The sequence below is a fragment of the Stegostoma tigrinum genome, chromosome 13, assembly GCF_030684315.1.
Source record: "Stegostoma tigrinum isolate sSteTig4 chromosome 13, sSteTig4.hap1, whole genome shotgun sequence".
NCBI lineage: Eukaryota > Metazoa > Chordata > Chondrichthyes > Orectolobiformes > Stegostomatidae > Stegostoma > Stegostoma tigrinum.
Genome location: NC_081366.1, coordinates 32,749,691 through 32,768,572, shown reverse-complemented (window position 1 = coordinate 32,768,572; position 18,882 = coordinate 32,749,691). Strand labels below are relative to the sequence as shown.

Here is an 18,882-nt window from a genome sequence, read left to right as displayed (position 1 = left end):
GTTATTCCTTGCTTGATACGTAAATCAACACATTGTTTCCATATCTTTTCATCTTTTCTGCCCCATCGCCAGTTCCTCGAAAGTCTTTTCATATTAAGGTAAACAAAACTGCACGCAGTACTGTAAGTATGGTCTGACCAAGGCTCAATGTAAAATTCATTTGAACCATTAAAAAAAATAGTAATGAATCTAATAGAATTTTTCCACAGCATTTAGAATGAGGGACTGGCTGCCGCGAGGATTGATTGAGGTGAAAAGCATGGATGTGTTTAACTTCAAACTGTAACAATTAAAAGGGAGGAAAGACTAAAGGAATATGCTGATAGGGGTTGATAAAGAAGGCTGAGAAGAGGCTTGCTTTGAGCACTCAGCCAAATGGTCCATTTTGTCCATGAATATCACATGAGGCTATTTTGTAAGCAGAATAATAGATGCCCTTTGGACTTATATTAACAGCAAAATTGCTTTGTTAAGTTTAATCTTACATTTCAGAGCCTCTGGATCTCCTAAGATTCTGTTCAAAGTTGCAGGTGGTATCTTTCTGAATGCTTCATCTGTGGGAGCGAAGAGTGTGTACTCTCCTTCTTGGCTAAGCATTTCCTCAAGCCCTGCAGCAGCTACCGCAGCCTACAACACACAGTACACAAAGTGTATGTCTGAAACTTCGGTTCTTAGCAAAATAATCTGCTATTTTAAAATTCAGTAACTGTTATCACTTTAATGTGTTTCACCTGAATTCATGTAAACTGTTTCTTTGATGGTGTGAAATACTATTGTCCACTGGAAACATGTTAGAAAATCGCAAGAGTAACTCTCATGGGAAGGACTTGTCAATGAATAAATAAGCACACAACACTCCCATCAGCAACACTTAATTGTGGGATTAGATTTAAGGTATTTCATAGTATATAGTATATAGAAAAAAAGCACATTGGAAAACTAACTGTTGTATGAACCTACAATTATACATCATCTACCCATTGGGATGACACTTAAAAAACTTTGAATAGTCATTTTCTTTTTAATGGTCTTGATTTGTTTGGAAAATTGTCGATGGGAATTGAGGTTGCTTTTTGCAAATAATCTGAACACAGAAGGTGGATAAAATTTAAAATTATAAACAGCATGGTGCCTCTCATATCAAACAAGCTACAGCTCAGATTCCAAAAGGGATTTTGAAATTGGAAGTCTCCAGTTGATCAGGATTACACTAGCTGAGCCAAAGAGACCCAAAGCCAGGAAAAATCTCTGACGTCACTGATGACTGGAAATTCAGACAAATTCATAATGCAAGGAATCAGATTTAAATCACAAAGTGAAACCAGGCAATTATTTGATTGAATAATTTGATTAAAGTTGTCTGGTATCAATACATAAACATCGCACAGATATATCCAATTGCAATGCATTTACTCTGATAAGGAAAGTGCTCATTTAAGTGCTCATTTTGCCTCAACGGGTCTTTGGCTCGCTAGGTTTTGATGGCCCATCCTGTTTTATTTCTCGTCTGTAACAGTTTGCCTTTGCACTACACATTCAAGGGCAGGGTGAGGAGGCAGATCCCAAAGTCTACCTCAAATGTGGGGAGGGGCAGAGGTGGGGCAGAATTGAGCCTGTCTTTTGGAGTTGTCACAAGGCACAAACCAGTCATTTAGCCAATTGAGCTAATCAGGCAATCAGGGAAAATATTGACTTGCTATGAAATTGTAAATTAATGATAAAATATTCCTTCCAGAATGATTTCAAGACAATTAGCTTGAAATGGAAACTAGATCAATCTCGTTCATCCAAGATAAAGAATGTTACTGCAGTTGGGACCTGGTCTAGATTTTAATTGTTCCAAACAATTACTTCACCTATCAACAATCAGGTTGACGTCAGGCCTTTTCCTGTGCTGTTCAGCTTTTCTGAGCATCAGTGAGGAACACCCTGTGAGCAAAATCTGATCTGAATTTATCAAATTTACAAGTTTGCTTTCATCTTCCATCTGCAGAATTAAACAGATTTCTGAAATATGCAAGGTTGCTTTCATTTTAGGCCTTTTACTGTCGACCACCAACACAGTCCTAAGTGAAGGCACCAAGTGTTAGTGCTACTCGTCACTTCTTCCAGGCACTCTTGCATCTGATCAATAAAACCAAATAGGGAAGATAAAGTGGAAAATCCCCATTCTAATAGTTTTCAACTGCTCTGTAGCTAAAGGAAGTATGCTGGAAGACTGGAGAACAGCCAATGTAGTACCAATATTCAAGAACGGAGCAAGGGATAAACAAGGAAACCATAGGTCAGTAATCTAACCTCAGTGGTGGGAAACTATTGGAAGCAATTCTGAGAGATAAAATTAATCTGCACTTGGAGAGGCAGAGGTTAGTCAAGAACAGTCAGCATGGTTTTGTTATGGGGAATTCATGCTGACCAACTTGACTGATTTTTTTCAAGATTTCGCCACGTGCGTAGATGAGGGTAGTGCACTTGACATAGTCTACTTGGATTTCAGCAAAGCTTTTGATAAGGTCCTGCATGTGAGATTGATAGCAAAGGTAAGATCCAAAGCAATGTGGCTAAGTGGATCCAGAATTTGTCGAGTATCAAGAAGCAGAGGGTAATACTTAAAGGATGCTTTTGTGACTAAAAGCTAGTGGGATTCTATTAGGATCAATGTTGAAGTTGTTGCTATTTAGAGCAAAGAACAAAAAGTAAAGAACAGTACAGCAGAGGAACAAGCCCTTCAGCCCTCCAAACACATGCTGACACATTTTGCCTTTCCATCCTAAAATTGTCTTCAGGATCCATACCCCTCTATTCCTTTGCTATTCTTCTATTCATCCAGGTGCTTCTTGGATGCTGCTACAATGTCTGCTTTCATCACCTCCTCTGGCAACATGTTCCAGGCGCTCACCACCCTTTGTGTGAAAAACTTGCCTCGCACATCTCTTTTAAACTTACTGTCTTTCATTTTGAACCTCTGTCCCCTAGTAATTGACCCCTCCGCCCTGGGAAAGGGCCTCATACTTTCTACTCTATCCATGCCATTCACAATCTAATGAACTTCTATCAGGTCACCCCTCAAACTCCTGTGTTCCAGTGGAAAAAAAATGCAGTCTATCCAACCTTTTTTCATAGCTAAAATCCTCCATACCAGGCAACATCTTGGGAAATCTTTACTCAACTCTCTCCATAGCATGCACATCCTTCTAGGAGTGTGGTGACCAGAACTATAGGCAATATTTCAAGTGTGGCCTAACTAAAGTTCTATAAAGCTGCAGCATAACTTGTCTATCCTTATGCTCAATGCCTCTTCCAATGAAGGCAAGCATGCCGTAGGCCTTTTTCTCTATCTTATCTACCTGCGCTACCAACTTCGGTGATCTGTGGGCCTGCACACCAGATCCCTGGGCATATCAATACTCCTAAGGGTTCTGCCATTCTCTGTATAATTTCCAACTGAACTTGACCTTCCAAAATGCACCATTTCAAATTTTTCCGGATTAAACTTCAAAAACCATTTTTCTTCCCATGCCTCCAACTGTTTGATATCCTGCTGTACTGTGTGACAATCCTTCTCACAATTCAACCAATCTTTGTATTGTCTGCAAGGTTACTAACTAGATCAGCTACATTTTCATCAAATCATTTATGTAGATCGTGAACAGCAGAGGTCCCTGTACTGATCCCTGTGGAATATCACTGGTCATAGGCCTCCATTCTAAAAAGTATCCTTCCACCGCAACCCTTTGTCTCCTATGACTCAGCCAGTTCTGTATCCATCTTGTCAGCTCACCCCAATAGCACTTGACTTCTCCTTTTATACCAGTCTGACAAGAGGGAGCTTGTCAAAAGCTTTACTGAAGGCATGTAGACAACATAACTGCCTTTCCTCTATCAGTCATCATTGTCACCTCCCCAAAAGACTCTATCAAGTTAGTGAAGCACAAAACTATGCTGTTTATCAGTGCATTTGCTTTTAAATGTTTATCAATCTTGCCCCTGAGAATGTTTTCCAATAATTTCCCTACCACTGACACGAGGCTCACAGGCCTGTAATTTCCTGGATTATCTCTGTTACCCTTCTTAAACAATGGGACAACATTGGCTATGCCCCAGTCCTCTGGGGCCTCACCTGTGACCACATAGGATACACAGATGCCTGTGAATGCTCAAGCAATTTGTTCGCTTGCCTCCCTCAATATTCTGGGATAGATCCCATCAGGACTAGGAGACTTATCTACCTTAATACTTTGTAAGACACAATAACACCTCTTCCATGTTAACAGCAACTTGATTTAGAAATTTAACACTCCCTTCCCTGGGATCAGCCTCCACAAATTCCTTCTCTTTGGTGAATACTGATGCGAAGTAATCACTTAAGATCTCACTCACCTCTTCTGACTCCACACATACATTCACTCCTTTGTCCTTGAGTGGGCTAACCCTTTCCCTAGCTATATATATATATTAAAAGATTCTCCTTAATCCTGTTTGCTAACAACTTTTTATGGCCCCCCTTTCCCTTCTAATTCATTGCTTAAGTTCTTTCCTATTTTCTTTATATCCTTAAAGGGTTTTGTCAGTCCCCATCCTCCTAGACCTTACGTATGCTTCATTTTTGTTTTTACTAAGATTATAAAATCCCTGGTCATCCAAGGTTCATATAACTTGTCACACTTCACTCTTGCAGGAATGTGCCATTCTTGAACTGTCGTTTGAAATACTCCCACATGTCCAATGAGGACTTACCTTCAAATAGATACCTCCGATCAAAACTCTTCAGTTCCTGCAGTTGTCGTGTGCCTACCCCCACTTAAAAAACTTCACCCAACCTCTGCAGTTATCCCTATCCATGGGTAACTTAAAACTCACAGTATCATGGTCACTACTCCCGAAATGCTCCCCCGCTGAAACTGCAGTGAATATATTTAACTTAGAGTTGAACAGTAAGTTTGTGGATGATATGAAAATTGATGGAGTGTTAAATAGTCAACAGGATCACTTTAGATTACAGGAGGATACAGATGCGTTGGTCAAATGGACTGATCAATGGCAAATGGAATCTGGATAACTGTGAAGTGACGCACTTGGGCAGGACAAACAAGGTCAGGGAATACTTGATAAACTGAAGTGCCTTGGAGTACTGAGGATCAGAGGACCTTGATGTCCACTGGCCCCCTAAGATATAGTGGAATACTTGTTTAAATTAGCTGATGCATACGATTTAAGATCAAGGAAGTTATACTGGGACTGTACACATCACTGATTAGGCCATGGCTACAGTATTGTGTGAAGTTCTGAAATCTACATTAGAAGAGGGATGCAACTGCATTAGAAAGAGTGCAGTGGAGAATTACTGTGATGTTTCCTAGGATGGAGTGTTTGAGTTGTGAAGAGAAGTTGGACAAGCTGGGGTTGTTTTCTTTATGGCAGAGGAGACTGACTGAGGACATTACTGAGATGTATAAAATTATGGAAGGCATAGATAGAATAGCGAGGAAGGCACACTTGCCTTTGATGGAGGGATCAATAACCGGTGATGTAGATTTAAGATAAAGGGCAAGAGGTTGAGAGGGGATGTGAGCAAAATCTTTTTCACTCAGAGTGTGGTGGAATCTGAAACTCACTGCTAGTCAGTGGGATAAAGGCTGAAAGTTTCTTAATGTTTACATAGTATTTAGGTGTACACTTACAATGTCAAGTCATACAATGCTGTGGGCCAAGTGCTAGAAAATAGGATTAGAATATGTGAGTGGTTGTGTCTGACCAGTGCAGACTTGATAGGCTCCTCCTATGCTGCAGACATCTATAACTCTTTGATACTTCATTCACCTGATGCTCTTAATATGTGCTAATTGCAGATGGAAACAATTAATTGAAGCCTTGAAAATCTTAAGACATTACAAAGCCACTGGAGGAACATTGACTTGTGTCATTGGCTCACCTGCCCATAAAGTTTGCTTGTAATAAGCTTCCTTTTGTGAAGAGCACAGAAATGCTTTTTTGCATAATTAATATCATTTTTTCTCTTATGAGCAAATAATAGAATGAGGAAACCATTGGCTGTGAAATTGAACTGTCAGATGAAGGGTATTAAAAACAGAATCCTAGAAACTATAACATCAACAGTTAAATACAAGATATATTCACAAAATAATCCTGCTTTATTATTCAAAGTGTAAATAATTTTATACATACTCTAAGTTGCTGAAAGTTATCATCAATTTCGAGAGTATCCTGAATGGTATTTGTAAAAGCAGTGATGACTCTGTCAATGACATGCACAACACCATTGGTTGCAAGGTGGTCAGCCTTCATTATCCGAGCGCAGTTAACTGTGACAATCTGTATTGAACATAGAGACAATAGTTGACACAGTATTTAAAAATATCTAAAATAATGAAGATTAGGGGATACAAAGGAATATATCAACAAGACATTTCAAAATGTTTGCAGTGTAATTAAAAAGAATAAGTTTTTCTTACGCCATTCGGGTAGTGATGCACAAATATATTTAAATCTTGATACATTGAAGGCAGTGTCACACCGTGCTTCAGTTCATCTGTGAGTATGCGTCTGTCAACCATATGGTAATGTAGGGCATTGAGCAACTCAATATTGACATTGCTTACGAGAGCATCAATTATTTCCTATATTTAAAGAAAAGAAAAAGCAATTAGATCAAATTGCTAACATTATTCCACCATTAGATGCTCAATTAACATATTACTTATATTCCCGCTTGCACATCATATATCAATGTAGGCAAGTACCTCTTATGATAGGGTATTTTATGATACATTATGATATAATGTTTAAGCTATGCAAATAAAAAGACAATAGAGCCAAAATAAAACAAAATAGCTGGCTTAATCCCATTTCAACTATATGGGAACATGTTCCATTTTATTTGGCCTCACCATCGTAGGGTTATGTGGTGAAATTCATGGTTTTCATGAAGTAATAATTCATGAAGTAAAGCTGTCAAGAGACAAACAACTCTCTCGGGAAAACAAAAGTAGGCCAGAATTTCTTTTGTGGACATTGTTGAAGCAGGAGTCTTGTCCCTGTGTTCAAAAACTTAATTTAATACATATTTGAAAATGGCTTTGACTAATTCATATACTAAATAGGAATTGGTGTCCTATTTACATTCGTAGGCCCTTAATTTCCATATTAAACATGGCCCATTGCCTGAAATAGGCCATTGCAATAAACCAGTTTGAATATGGCCATATCACTGATGTTAACAGGGCAGTATGGCAACTGTGCCCATTTTGAGGCGGTTGTTACCCAAATGATATTGTAGTTCTTGGGTGATACACTAGAGTGGCAACATCTTAGTATGTTCTAATGCCTTTGGGAGTGATTAAGTAAAGGAAAAAATTAGAAGTAAAGAAAATATTGTTTGACTCACACAGCTTAATAGCGTATGAATGTAGTTTCTATTACTTGTGTTACACTTTTTCATTTATATTGTTTGTCATTCATTGTTACTGCCAATAATGGAAGAAACTTATCATTCTTGGCGCAATGTTCTTCCACCTCGGATACTGCCACTAAACACATCACACCAGGCATCTTTCCCTGCAACCAGGAAGTGTTCCACTTGCCCCTTCACCTACCCCCTCACCTCCATTCAAGGCACAAAACAAACCTTCCATATTAGACAGGGATTCGCCTGCATACCTGACAATGTGGTCTACTGCATCCGCTGCTCCTGATGTGGCCTCCTCTGCAATGGTTGTATCAAGCCGAGGCTTGGAGACAATTTTGTAGAGCATCTGCACTCTGTTCGCAACAAACGACAACACCTTCCGGTTGCCAACCATTTTAACTCCCCCTCCCACTCCCTGGGTGACAAGTCCATCCTGGGCCTCCTCCAGTGTCACATTGACACCATCCACAAACTGGAGGAGCAGCACCTCATATTCTGCCTCAGAAGCCTACAGCCCGATGGCCTAAACATAGTTTTTACCAGTTTTAAAATGTCCCCACTCCCACCCTCATACCATGTCCAACCCTCCTTCTCATTCCGATCTCCTTGACCTGACACAACCTGTCCATCTTCTCTCTCACCTATCTGCCCCTCCCATCTCACTGACCAATCCCCACTCTCCCTGCCTGCACTCACCTGTCACCATCCCACCTACTTTCCCCAGCCCTATCCCTCCTCTCTATTTATTTCTGAGCTCCCTTCCCCTCCCTATTTCCGAAGAACAGCCCTAGGCCTTTCTTGTTCCTCTGATGCTGCCTGGCCTGCTGTGTCCATCCAGCTCCACTGCCATTAGAAGTTCCTCTCTAAGACACTCATCAATCTGACTTGGAAATATATCACTGTTTTTGCTGTGCATTGGGTCAAATTCCTGGAACCCTCTCCTGGACAGCATTGTGGTTCCACCCACATCACAGAGACCACAGCAGTTCAACAAAGCAGCTGTTGTCTCTGACTTCATCATTTGCAGTTCTTGCTATCTCTGCTTTGTCCTTGATGGTTTCAAGCCTCTTGACCTTTTCACAAAATTCTTCTAACCAGGCAACTGGGAAGCATTATATCATCATATTCCTGTCTTGTGCCTTGCAGATGGTGAACTGGCGTTTCAGAGTCAGGAAGTGAGCTATTTGCTGCATGATCCCTAGCCTCTGACTTGCTCTTGTAGCTACAATATTTATATGGCTAGCCCAGTCTAGTTTCGAATCAATGGTAACCTCTAAGATGCTGATAGTGGGGGCTCCAGCAAATGGTCATGCCATTGAATATAAGGGGGCAAGGGTTAGATTCTCACTTGTTAGGAATGGCTATTGCCTAGCACTTGTGTCGCAGAAATGATATTTATCACTTGTCGATGCAAGCCTGAATATTGTCCAGGTCTTTCTGCAACTGCACATGTTTCGGTGTCTAAGGAGTCAAACGGTGCTGAACATGAACAATTTCCAGCAAAACATGCAACTTTCAAACTTATTATGGAAGAAAGGTAATTGATGAAAAAGCTGATAGCTAAAGATAGAATAGAATAATAGAATTTATAGAATTCTATGAAAGATGAAGATACTTTTGTTTGGATACAATTCCAACATCACTATTTGCATTCCTTCAGCAGCACATTCCAAACTCCCTAAATCTATCAACAAAACGAACAAGTGCTTGAGAACTCTACCACCTGCAAGTTCCCCTCCAAGAGACATACCTTCCTGATTTGAAACTGCATTGCTGTTCCTTCACTGCACGAGGTCAAAATCTTAGAACTCCCTTTCTGATAGCACTGTGGGTGTCCTGACACCCATGGTCTGCAACAGTTCCAAGCAGTAACTCACCATGATCCTATGAAGGGCAATTGTGGATGGGCAATAAATGCTCCTCTAGCCAATTATGCTCACATCCCATTTAACAATAAAACTTAAAACAGTAACCAAAGTTTTAAGAATTTCAATAGTTGTAAGCATGCATTGGGACATCCTGAAATTATGGAAACTATTATATTAATTTTATCTAATCTATTTTGGATATTAGCACAATTAGCTTCTTAATTGTAAGACCTGGTCCATAAATGATATACATATGGTATCGGACAAAGGGAATGTATCAGAAGCTGTTAAAGTAAGACAGCTCATTTGGATCAGTTCAAGGTAATCAGACAGTGCTAACATAGTTTTGTGAAAGGGATATCACGATTGACCGATTTATTCAAGCTGTTTAAGGAGGTAACACATGCAATGGATAAGGGGTTGCATTATAATATGATTTCCAGAAAGGAGCAACATCAAAATTTATTGCGGAAAATGAAAAGTTCATACTGAGTCGCATGTAGGCAAATTTGATGATAACACAAAGGTGGTAACAAACTAAGTTGTGCAGAGCACTTAAGGAGCTACAAAAAGACATAGATAATTTAAGCACGTGTCTAAAGATACAACAAATAGTGTACAACTTGGGAAAATAGTGTATAACTTGAGATTGTTAATTTCTGCAGGAGGGCATAAAAAGAAGCATATTATCCAAATGATGAGAGATTGCAGGGAGCTGAGATATAAAGGGATCTGGATATCCTTGTGCATGAATCACAAGAGGTTGAATGCGGGTCCAGAAAGTAATAAGGAAGGCATTATATATATCTCAAAGGAAACTGATTATAGAAGGAAGCAGTTTACACTTCAGTTATGCAGGCGTTGGCGAGACCACAAGTGGAGCACTGTGCACAGAATTAGTCACCTTACTTAAGGAAGGATGTAAGTGAGTTGAAGGCAGTTTGGAAAAAGTTTACCAGACTAATACTTGGGAGAAAAGAGTTGTCTTACGAGGAAAGGTTGGACAGGCTCGGCTTGCATCCATTGGAGTTTAGAAGTGTAAGAAGTGATTGGATTGAGACACAAGATCCTGAGGCAATGGGACAGGGTAGATATGGAGAGAATGTTTTACCTTAGGAAAGAATCTAGACCAAGGAGATCACTGTTTAAAAATCAGGGGTCACCCAGTTAAGGTGATGAGGCGAGTTTTTTCTTTCTCTCTCAGAATGTCATTATTCATGAAACTCTCTTCCTGAAAAGGTGGTGGAAGCAGAGTCCTTGAATATTTCTAGGGCTTAGGCGGATAGATTCTTTGAAGCAAGGAGCCAAAAGTTAGGCAAGAATGTGGACTTGAGATTGAAATCAGATCAGCTATGATCTTATTGAATGGCAGAGCAGGCTTAAGAGGCTGAATACTTGACTCTTATTTCTAATTTATGTCCTCTTTTATTTGTATAAGTGTTAATGATAGTTTCATTGACTTCAACATAAAAAAAACTTTAAAAATAGCATTAAGTGCTTACAGCAGGAAGAGCAGCCCAGGCTTCATTACTGGGAGCAAACATTGTGAATGTCCCAGGTCCTTCAATCTCTGGTCTGAGTTTGGCTTGGTCTGAATAAAGCTGCGTGGAGCTTGATCCAACATTCCCCAAGGTGTTGTAGATATTATCAATTGGTAACGCTATAAAATTGGAGAAAAGGATAAAGGTATCATTTCACTACACGTAATTCCACAAAGTGTTAACCTTTGTAATGATATGAAATTTTGGCAAGACAATTATAAAATACAATGTAATTGAGTTTGCTATTTGGTACTTTATTACATAGTTAACAGATGTAGAGCTAAAATTGTATCAGTGTTAATGGGAACTGCAGATGCTGGAGAATCCAAGATAATAAAATGTGAGGCTGGGTGAACACAGCAGGCCCAGCAGCATCTCAGGAGCACAAAAGCTGACGTTTCGGGCCTAGACCCTTCATCAGAGAGCTGATGAAGGGTCTAGGCCTGAAACATCAGCTTTTGTGCTCCTGAGATGCTGCTGGGCCTGCTGTGTTCATCCAGCCTCACATTTTATTATCTTAGAGCTAAAATTGGTTTGTTCCCAATGTCAGGCGTAGTACCGTGATTCTCAATCAGTGCATATGTAGCTTTTGCTTCCTGTCTCCTCATCTGAAGGATTGTAGTGTTCAGAAGGTATTGTGCTGATGCAAAATGCATTGAGCATTTTCAGGGCTGAAATAAATACACTTTTGGTCTCTCAGGGTATCAAACAATATGGAGGGAGGAGGGGTCACCAAGAAAGTGGAATTGAGGTAGAAAATAAACCATGATTGTCTTGAATGGCAAAGAAGGCCCAAGGGCTCATGCCCCACTCCTGCCTTCTATTATCTTCTTATGCTCAGAGGCATTTGCAGCTTTGCTTGTGCTGAGAATAAAGAACCAGTGAGGATAGGGTAATACTCTCTTCCACATACAGCAAAGAAATACCTTATCTGCAAAGTGGATGGCCAGTTCCTTAAACAGCACCTTCAGCTGGGAGGCATCTATATAGGGTGTACACTGCACCTGCACAGTCCAGATTTACAGGATGCCGGTCAAATCATCTTGAAAAGGGAATTGATGTCATGAGCTGCCCCCTAAGCTTTTAATACATATATGAGACCATGCTATAGCACTTTGTGCACAATGTTGGAAGTGGCCAGAAACATTGCACCTGTCACTTTGAGGCCCACAGCTTTGGTCTTTTGAAACCAAGCTTTACAGCCATAAGAACCGAAAGAACTGCAGATGCTGTAAACCAGGGTCAAAGACAAAATTGCTGGAGAGGCTCAGCAGTTCTGAGGAAGGGTCACTGGATCCGAAATGTTAATTCTGTTTTCTCCTTCACAGATACTGCCAGACCTGCAGAGCCTCTCCAGCAATTTTGTTTTTGATCCTGTTTGCAGCTATAAGTTTTGACTTTCAAAGCCTGAATAAATTGTGGCTGAATAAAACTGTCATTTGGGGACATCTGCAAATCATTATTGTAGCTCTAACATTTGAGTAGATTCCCTACGGTGTGGAAACAGGCCATTTGGCCCAACAAGTCCACACTGCCCCTTGCAGCATCCCACCCAGACCCATCCTCCTAAACACTATGGGCAATTTAGCACAGCCAATCCACCTAGCCTGCACATCTTTGGACTGTGGGAGGAAACCGGAGCACACAGAGGAAACCCATGCAGACACAGGGAGAATGTGCAAACTCTTCCCAGATAGCTGCCTGAGACTGGAATTGAACCTAGGTCTCTGGTGCTGTGAGGCTACAGTGCTAGCCACTGAACCATCCACCCTAACTTTAAATATCTAATGGTAGAGAGAAAGCTACCTAGAGATCTTAGTCGGTCACATGGTGAGGCAAAAAATATAAATATGGAGTAGCAAGTTTTAAAGGGCTGAAGTTCACCACGAAAGGCGAATCTCAGTTTGTAGAGAAGTGGACTCAATTTCAGAGATAATGGGAACTGCAGATGCTGGGGAATTCGAGACAACAAAGTGTGGAGCTGGATGAACACAGCAGGCCAAGCAGCATCTTAGGAGCACAAAAGCTAACGTTTCGGGCCTAGACCAGTTGAACATTGCTCCCTGCTATGTTCAAAAGTTGCAGATTCTGTTGTAGAAACTGCAATATGCATGGACTTCCTTCTTTGAGGTGAAGGTCATTTTCTAATAAAAGTACCCAGTTATATGATTAGAAGAAGGTTTACTGACTGAGACACTTCAATCCCTAAGCTCTCTTGAATCTGATTCTCAGGAATGAAAATGTGGATGATTTTTTAAACTGGGACGTAAAAGACCTGAATGTTGTAAGTAAATTTACTGTCAAGAAAGATGGAACTGTCCCAAATATATATTGAAAATTCTGTGCAAGTATACTACTCAAGGTTTTATTGCAGAAACGTCAATGACACAATAAGTGATCAGTATTCCTAAAAATTGCTTTTCGGACTAAGAACCTGTAGAAGTGTCCTGGTCTATAATAACTTCCAGAGTATTTGACACATTGTGGGATCTTCTTACAATGTGCACTCTTGGGAATTTGTGCTCAAGCTCCTACAGGTAATAGTGTAACAATAAGAACTTTGGCCAGAAACTACTGGGGCTGAATTGCCCAGATTAGATTTCTTGCTGATTCTACGTACAGTCAGTGAATGATACTCCCCACAGAGCATCAAGTGGAACAAATGTTTTGCTTTGAGAGAGGAGGTCAATTCATATGCAGCTTCCCAAGGCAGACATTAATTTAAAGAAAATCTAGTCCAGCAATTCACGCCTTGGGCTTTCCTTATGAAGCTATGCATGTTTGTCTTGAAATCAAGACCTGTTGGAACCTAATAAAGTCTCAATTTGGCTTGAATGTTCAGATGAGAACGTGTTTGCAATTTTAGATCAATGGAAGGATTGCGTTTATGAATAAACTTAACTATTGATGTCAATTGGATTAAAAGTAGGAATATGTCAAAACTATGTAGAATTTGCTGTTGTGTGTGGGTTCCTTCAAACCAAACATCATCTGGTATGGACTGAGAAACCCATCTTTCTGGTTTACCTCAAAGTGTTGTTGAGTAACCAGTCGGAAGTTTGTTGAATTATTGCAATCATTTATAGTTTACATGAATACAACCTACATTACTACTAAGAATTTTAGGAACACATTAGTCACAGGTCTGTGTCCGATCAGCTCCTTCTTAACTCTGACCAGTTCCACACAGCATCCCAGTGGATGATGCACACTGTTTTCAAACAAATATTAAATTTTTCAGACTCTTTCAGATCCAGCGATGACTGCGTCAATTTTGTTTGCAAATTTGTGTAGGGAGACTAGGGTTGAATCACTTGATGGGAAGCGTAAAAAAATTCACGCAATCAATCTCTTCTATATAAATTTAACTTTTAGTCATCCAACATTATTTCACATTAATTTTAAAGTTGAATTTAACAATCGCAAAAGTAGTTTTACTCATAACAGGTCTTAAGCACATAAATATAGCAGTGAACAACAGAACAGCATTCAGCTTCTTATAGGAGTAAATTACGTCAGATGCTAGACTGAAAACAAAACATGCTGGAGATCACGATGGGTCAGGCAGCATTCATGAGGAGAAAACAAGCTAACACTTTGAGACTAGATGCCTCTTCATCAGAGATCTGAATGCTAGCTTGCTTTCTCTCTGTGGATGCTGTCTGACCCACTGATCTTCAGCTTCTTACAATTCTGAAGAAGAATCACTGGACTCAAAAAGTTAACTTTATTTCTCCACTCACAGATGCTGCCAGATGTGCTGATTTTCTCCAGTGCTTGTTTTACATCTCCAGCATCCACAGTATTTTGTTTCTATTGTAGCACTGAAGCTTGTTTCATGTGTTTACATTACTGTTGATCTGTTCCCCGACTACATTCCTCCACCTCTTCTCCTTACCTAAGTAAAATCAATTGATTTTAGTTTTGAAAATTTCACTTGATTTGGATTTTTGGAGAAGAGGATTTCTGATTTCTACTTGCCTCTGGATGAAAATGTATTTCCTGACTTTCTTCCTAAAGGGCTAGGTTCAAATTTAAAGATTATGGTTGCTGTTCTGGATTGCCCAACCATGTATTGAAAACTGTGGGATTGAAAGTAACCTATGTTATATCCAACCATTTAATATAAAGCAAGCATAATGGGAAAAATGTGATATTAACCCCAGAAGGTTGGGTCAGGGTCAATCGTGGGGGAGGGACCTTATAATGACATTATCGCAGATATGCCACTAGTTCTCAAACTGATGGAATAGGATCATTGGAGTAGGCCTTAAACTCCACCAAATGAGCTCTAGGTTTTGGGTTCAGCCTTTTCAAAAGCCTTTTCTATTTCTGACAGACTCTTAACTAAAAATAGAAAGTGTTGGGAACAACTCATTAAGTCAGGTAATATCTGTGGACAGAGAAACAGAGTTAATCTTTTGAGTCCAAGATAATTACCTTCTCTGTATTTTCCCATCCAACTCTGGTTATTTTAAAGCAATCATTAAGTCAATTTATTCTGTGATATAATAATGATCTATTAATTAAAGGTTAAATCTTACCAACAGGGCAGCCTTTCTCACCCTGCATCCTCGAGTATCCAGGGCAGCATTCATATCTTAAAATCCTGTAAAACAATTCATCATAAGTTGCCCATTATGGAAGGATGGTCTCTTTCTCCCTGCTATCAAAATAGAAAAGTTGCAGCGTAACATTACACCTGGAGAAGGCTTTATTAGGACTACAGTTTAGTACAAGTTTGAATTTCCACATTGAAAACAAATGTTTTCCAATTCTAGAGGGAAATATTATAATAGAACAGTTTAGTTATTAACAAAAACTGTGGGACTCTGAGTTGTGTTTAATATAACATTTCAATCCACAGTGTTATTCCAGGCTAAGAATCAATCTGCTAAGCATTCTTTATGTATGGAATCAGATCCTTTCAAGTTTGTTAATGGCCAATAATTGCAAAAACGGAAGCTCATTCTGTGTCCTAGGCTTTGGTCCAGCTCAGCTTAGTTGGTTATAAGTATACTTTTATACTGAAGTTCCACACACCAGGCTTGTCAGCAAAGATGCTTCAAAATAAAACTAGGGTTTGCATCAAAAATAACTTTCATTATTTGCTAGTACAGAACTTGAAAATTGCCAAAGGCAGACACATTTTATCAAAGCTTTCCACACATCAGGAAAACTAACTCAAGGGGAATACCAAAGTGTATACTGCTTGAGAAGAGAGTTCTAATTGATCAGAAAATGAACTCTAGAGAATGTATCAATTCACACTGATTGACAGTTAACTTTCAGGCTTTGTTTAAATTTTAAACCAGGCAGATTGACCCTGCTCATGGCATTGGCCTGAGAATTCAACCAGAAAATGGCTATTACCTCTTTTGTTGAGTTCAGCACACTCGCTTTGGCATTACCTCCACCAATCAACACTTTTTTCTCAAGTAGTATGTGTGTTAGTTTTTCCCTTTGAGTCAGTTTTCTAATAAAATGTTCAGATGAGAGGAGAATAAAAGGTTTCAACTAAATGTACTATTTTAACAACACAAAGATGACTTTATGTACTTATTGCCTGAAAAGTTTTAAAAGTAAAACAGCACAACAATGACAAGAAATAGTAGTTGCATGACCAAACGTTGCACGCTTCAAAGATATTGATATACAATCAGCCTGTCTAGAAATCTTTGCCAAGATCAATCAGCGTGAAGATGAATAATCTATCTCCCAACCGATTCACAAAACACCCAATTACCTGTGTACTCCGCTGGGAGGGGATAAACATTTGATATAATCACATTAAACAATGAATTCTGAGAAAGCAATTCATCCAGCCATAATCTTATGTAAATCATGGACACGGAATTCATTAGCTATGGCCATGTTTGAATAACTGGTCAGCTGGAAATAGAGGATCATATGGCAAGAAAACTAACTCTCCTTTGATTTAAGGAAGTATCTTTTTTCAGGCAGCAGAGGAGCAGAAGAGATGCTGAAGGGGCAAGACCCCTAAGTGGCAAACACTCCATCTCTCTCCCCATCAAACTTGCAAGTCTAATCCTGTCTGTTGATTGAAAATCCACCCAATTCAAAGAGTGAACTAAGAGGTAACCGAAAAGCTGCTGAATCTGTAAGAATGGATATGAGTAACCTGTATTTGAATTGTCTTGGTGTCAAATCCAGAGGGATAATTAAGTTCAGCCTGAAACCATCCAAGTCTTCAATTTACAAGATCCCTGTATTAATGAATTCTATGGAACTTCAAAAATAGAGCTAAAACTGTATTTCTATACCATAACTTATTTCTGTTTGCGCATGGCACCGAGAGTGCATGTGTTCTTGAAGGTCAGAGGTTCTTGATTACTTTATTTAAACTGGGTTAAATATAATGAACACAATTCCCTTTTTTCTCTTTTGGGAAACCTGTGTTTTCTTTTTCATCACAGTATGTAAACTGTTAAGCACTTCATGAAATGGTAAGCCTATATTCCTTTGACAAAAAAGACTTTTTGGTCACATAAGGAGTGGGAAATAGAAGACAGCCATTCTCCCACTATCCCTCTTCAGTTTATTCTAACTGGAATAAAAAGGAAAGTGGTTGAGTGACAGAAAATAGAGAGAAGTAGTGAACAATCATTTTCTGACTGAAGGAATGTGATGTGGTTTCCCAAGAGTCAGTACTAAGATGATTACTTTTCTTGATGATGTTAATGACATAAACTCGGGTACGCAAGGTATAATTTCAGAATTTCAGCTAATTTTGTAAATTGGGAAATATTGTGACCGGTGAGAAGGAAAGCAATAGATTCCAAGAGAGTAGAATGGTGGAAATGCAGGCGTCAGGTGAAATTTAATGCTGAGATGTGTGAAATGATACATTTTAGTGGGAAGAACAATATTAAATAAGGAATGCAATTCTAGCAGGAGTGTAGCAGCAAAGAAACCTGAGCATTTACGTATCATGTGTTGAAATGTGCCTTTAAGAGGGATTTGTTCTATCTTTCTTCTCTTGCAGAGAAGTATCGTAGACATGGTACCGAGGTGTCCGCTCCATGGAAAGCAGAGTAAATAGGTTTGGTAGAAGCATGAGCAGGTGGCGACTACCTCATGGAAACCCAGGGTTTTCGTTTTGCTTTCAGTTTTTAAAGTTGGGGTTTTTGGAATTGTCGCTGCTAGATACAGCTCTTTCTGCTGCTGCAAAAAGCTTGAGTTCTCTCTTTGCTGCTAGATTCACCCTTTCTGCTTTTTCTTTATTCTGAATCTAGTTTTCTGAATTTGCCTTTCCCAAGGATGTGTTTATGGGATGCTGTTATCTTGTAACAGTTAATGGATAGTAGTTAAATGATATGTTAGTTTGTTAAGTTTGTTTTTGGTAGAGTTGAAGTTGTGCTAATTCTTTCTTTCTTGTTTGTGTTTTAACTATGGTGTAAGAATAAAATGTGCTTTGCATAAGGCCTAGCAGTTTGACCAACTGAATTGCATCCAGAATGCAGCACTTTATATTTGCCTTCAAATAAGATAAAAGTTAGGGCCTCCTTAACATATTTTGAGGGGATTTGGTCTTGTCCATAACAATAGGGTAGGTTGCAAAACTAATTTAAAAAGCAGAGATAACAAGGTGTAAACCTGGATGAACACAGCAGGCCAAGCAGCATCAGAGGAGCAGGAAAGCCAATGTTTCAGGTCTAGACCCTTCTCTCCAGCATTGGCACATCCTACTATCTCTGTGCTAATTTAAAAAGCACACATGATTCTGAACTTTCTAACTAACACCATACATATAAAAGCAATGAAGTATTGGTGAACATTGGGTACAATACTCCTGCAGAAGCAATCTGGGCACTGCACTTGAGGAAGATGTGAAAGCTTTAAAGAGGTGCAGAAACGACTTGCAGGATGATTCAGGGATCAACAACTTCAGTTAAGTAGATAAATTGGAGAAGTTGCAACTCTTCTTCTTGGAAAAGAGGAAGTCAAGAGGAGATTTGACAGATGTGTTCAAAGTCACCTAGGGACTGGACTGGTTAGGTTGGGAGGCATTGTTTACATTGAAAGA

At 39.4% G+C, this 18,882-nt stretch overlaps 1 protein-coding gene across 2 annotated transcripts in view; it reads right to left on the bottom strand.

Moving 5' to 3' along the window:
• The window catches only part of tgfbi (transforming growth factor, beta-induced), a 57,667-nt gene that overhangs the window by 21,391 nt on the left and 17,394 nt on the right, over positions 1–18,882 (bottom strand). For both annotated transcript variants that reach the window (XM_048543729.2, XM_048543730.2), the window contains exons 3-7: positions 15,380–15,444; positions 10,797–10,954; positions 6,474–6,638; positions 6,187–6,333; positions 486–627 (exon numbers count right to left, since the gene is read on the bottom strand). In XM_048543729.2, the coding sequence (XP_048399686.1) occupies positions 486–627; positions 6,187–6,333; positions 6,474–6,638; positions 10,797–10,954; positions 15,380–15,444 (677 nt within the window). The remainder of the gene's footprint in view (positions 1–485; positions 628–6,186; positions 6,334–6,473; positions 6,639–10,796; positions 10,955–15,379; positions 15,445–18,882) is intronic.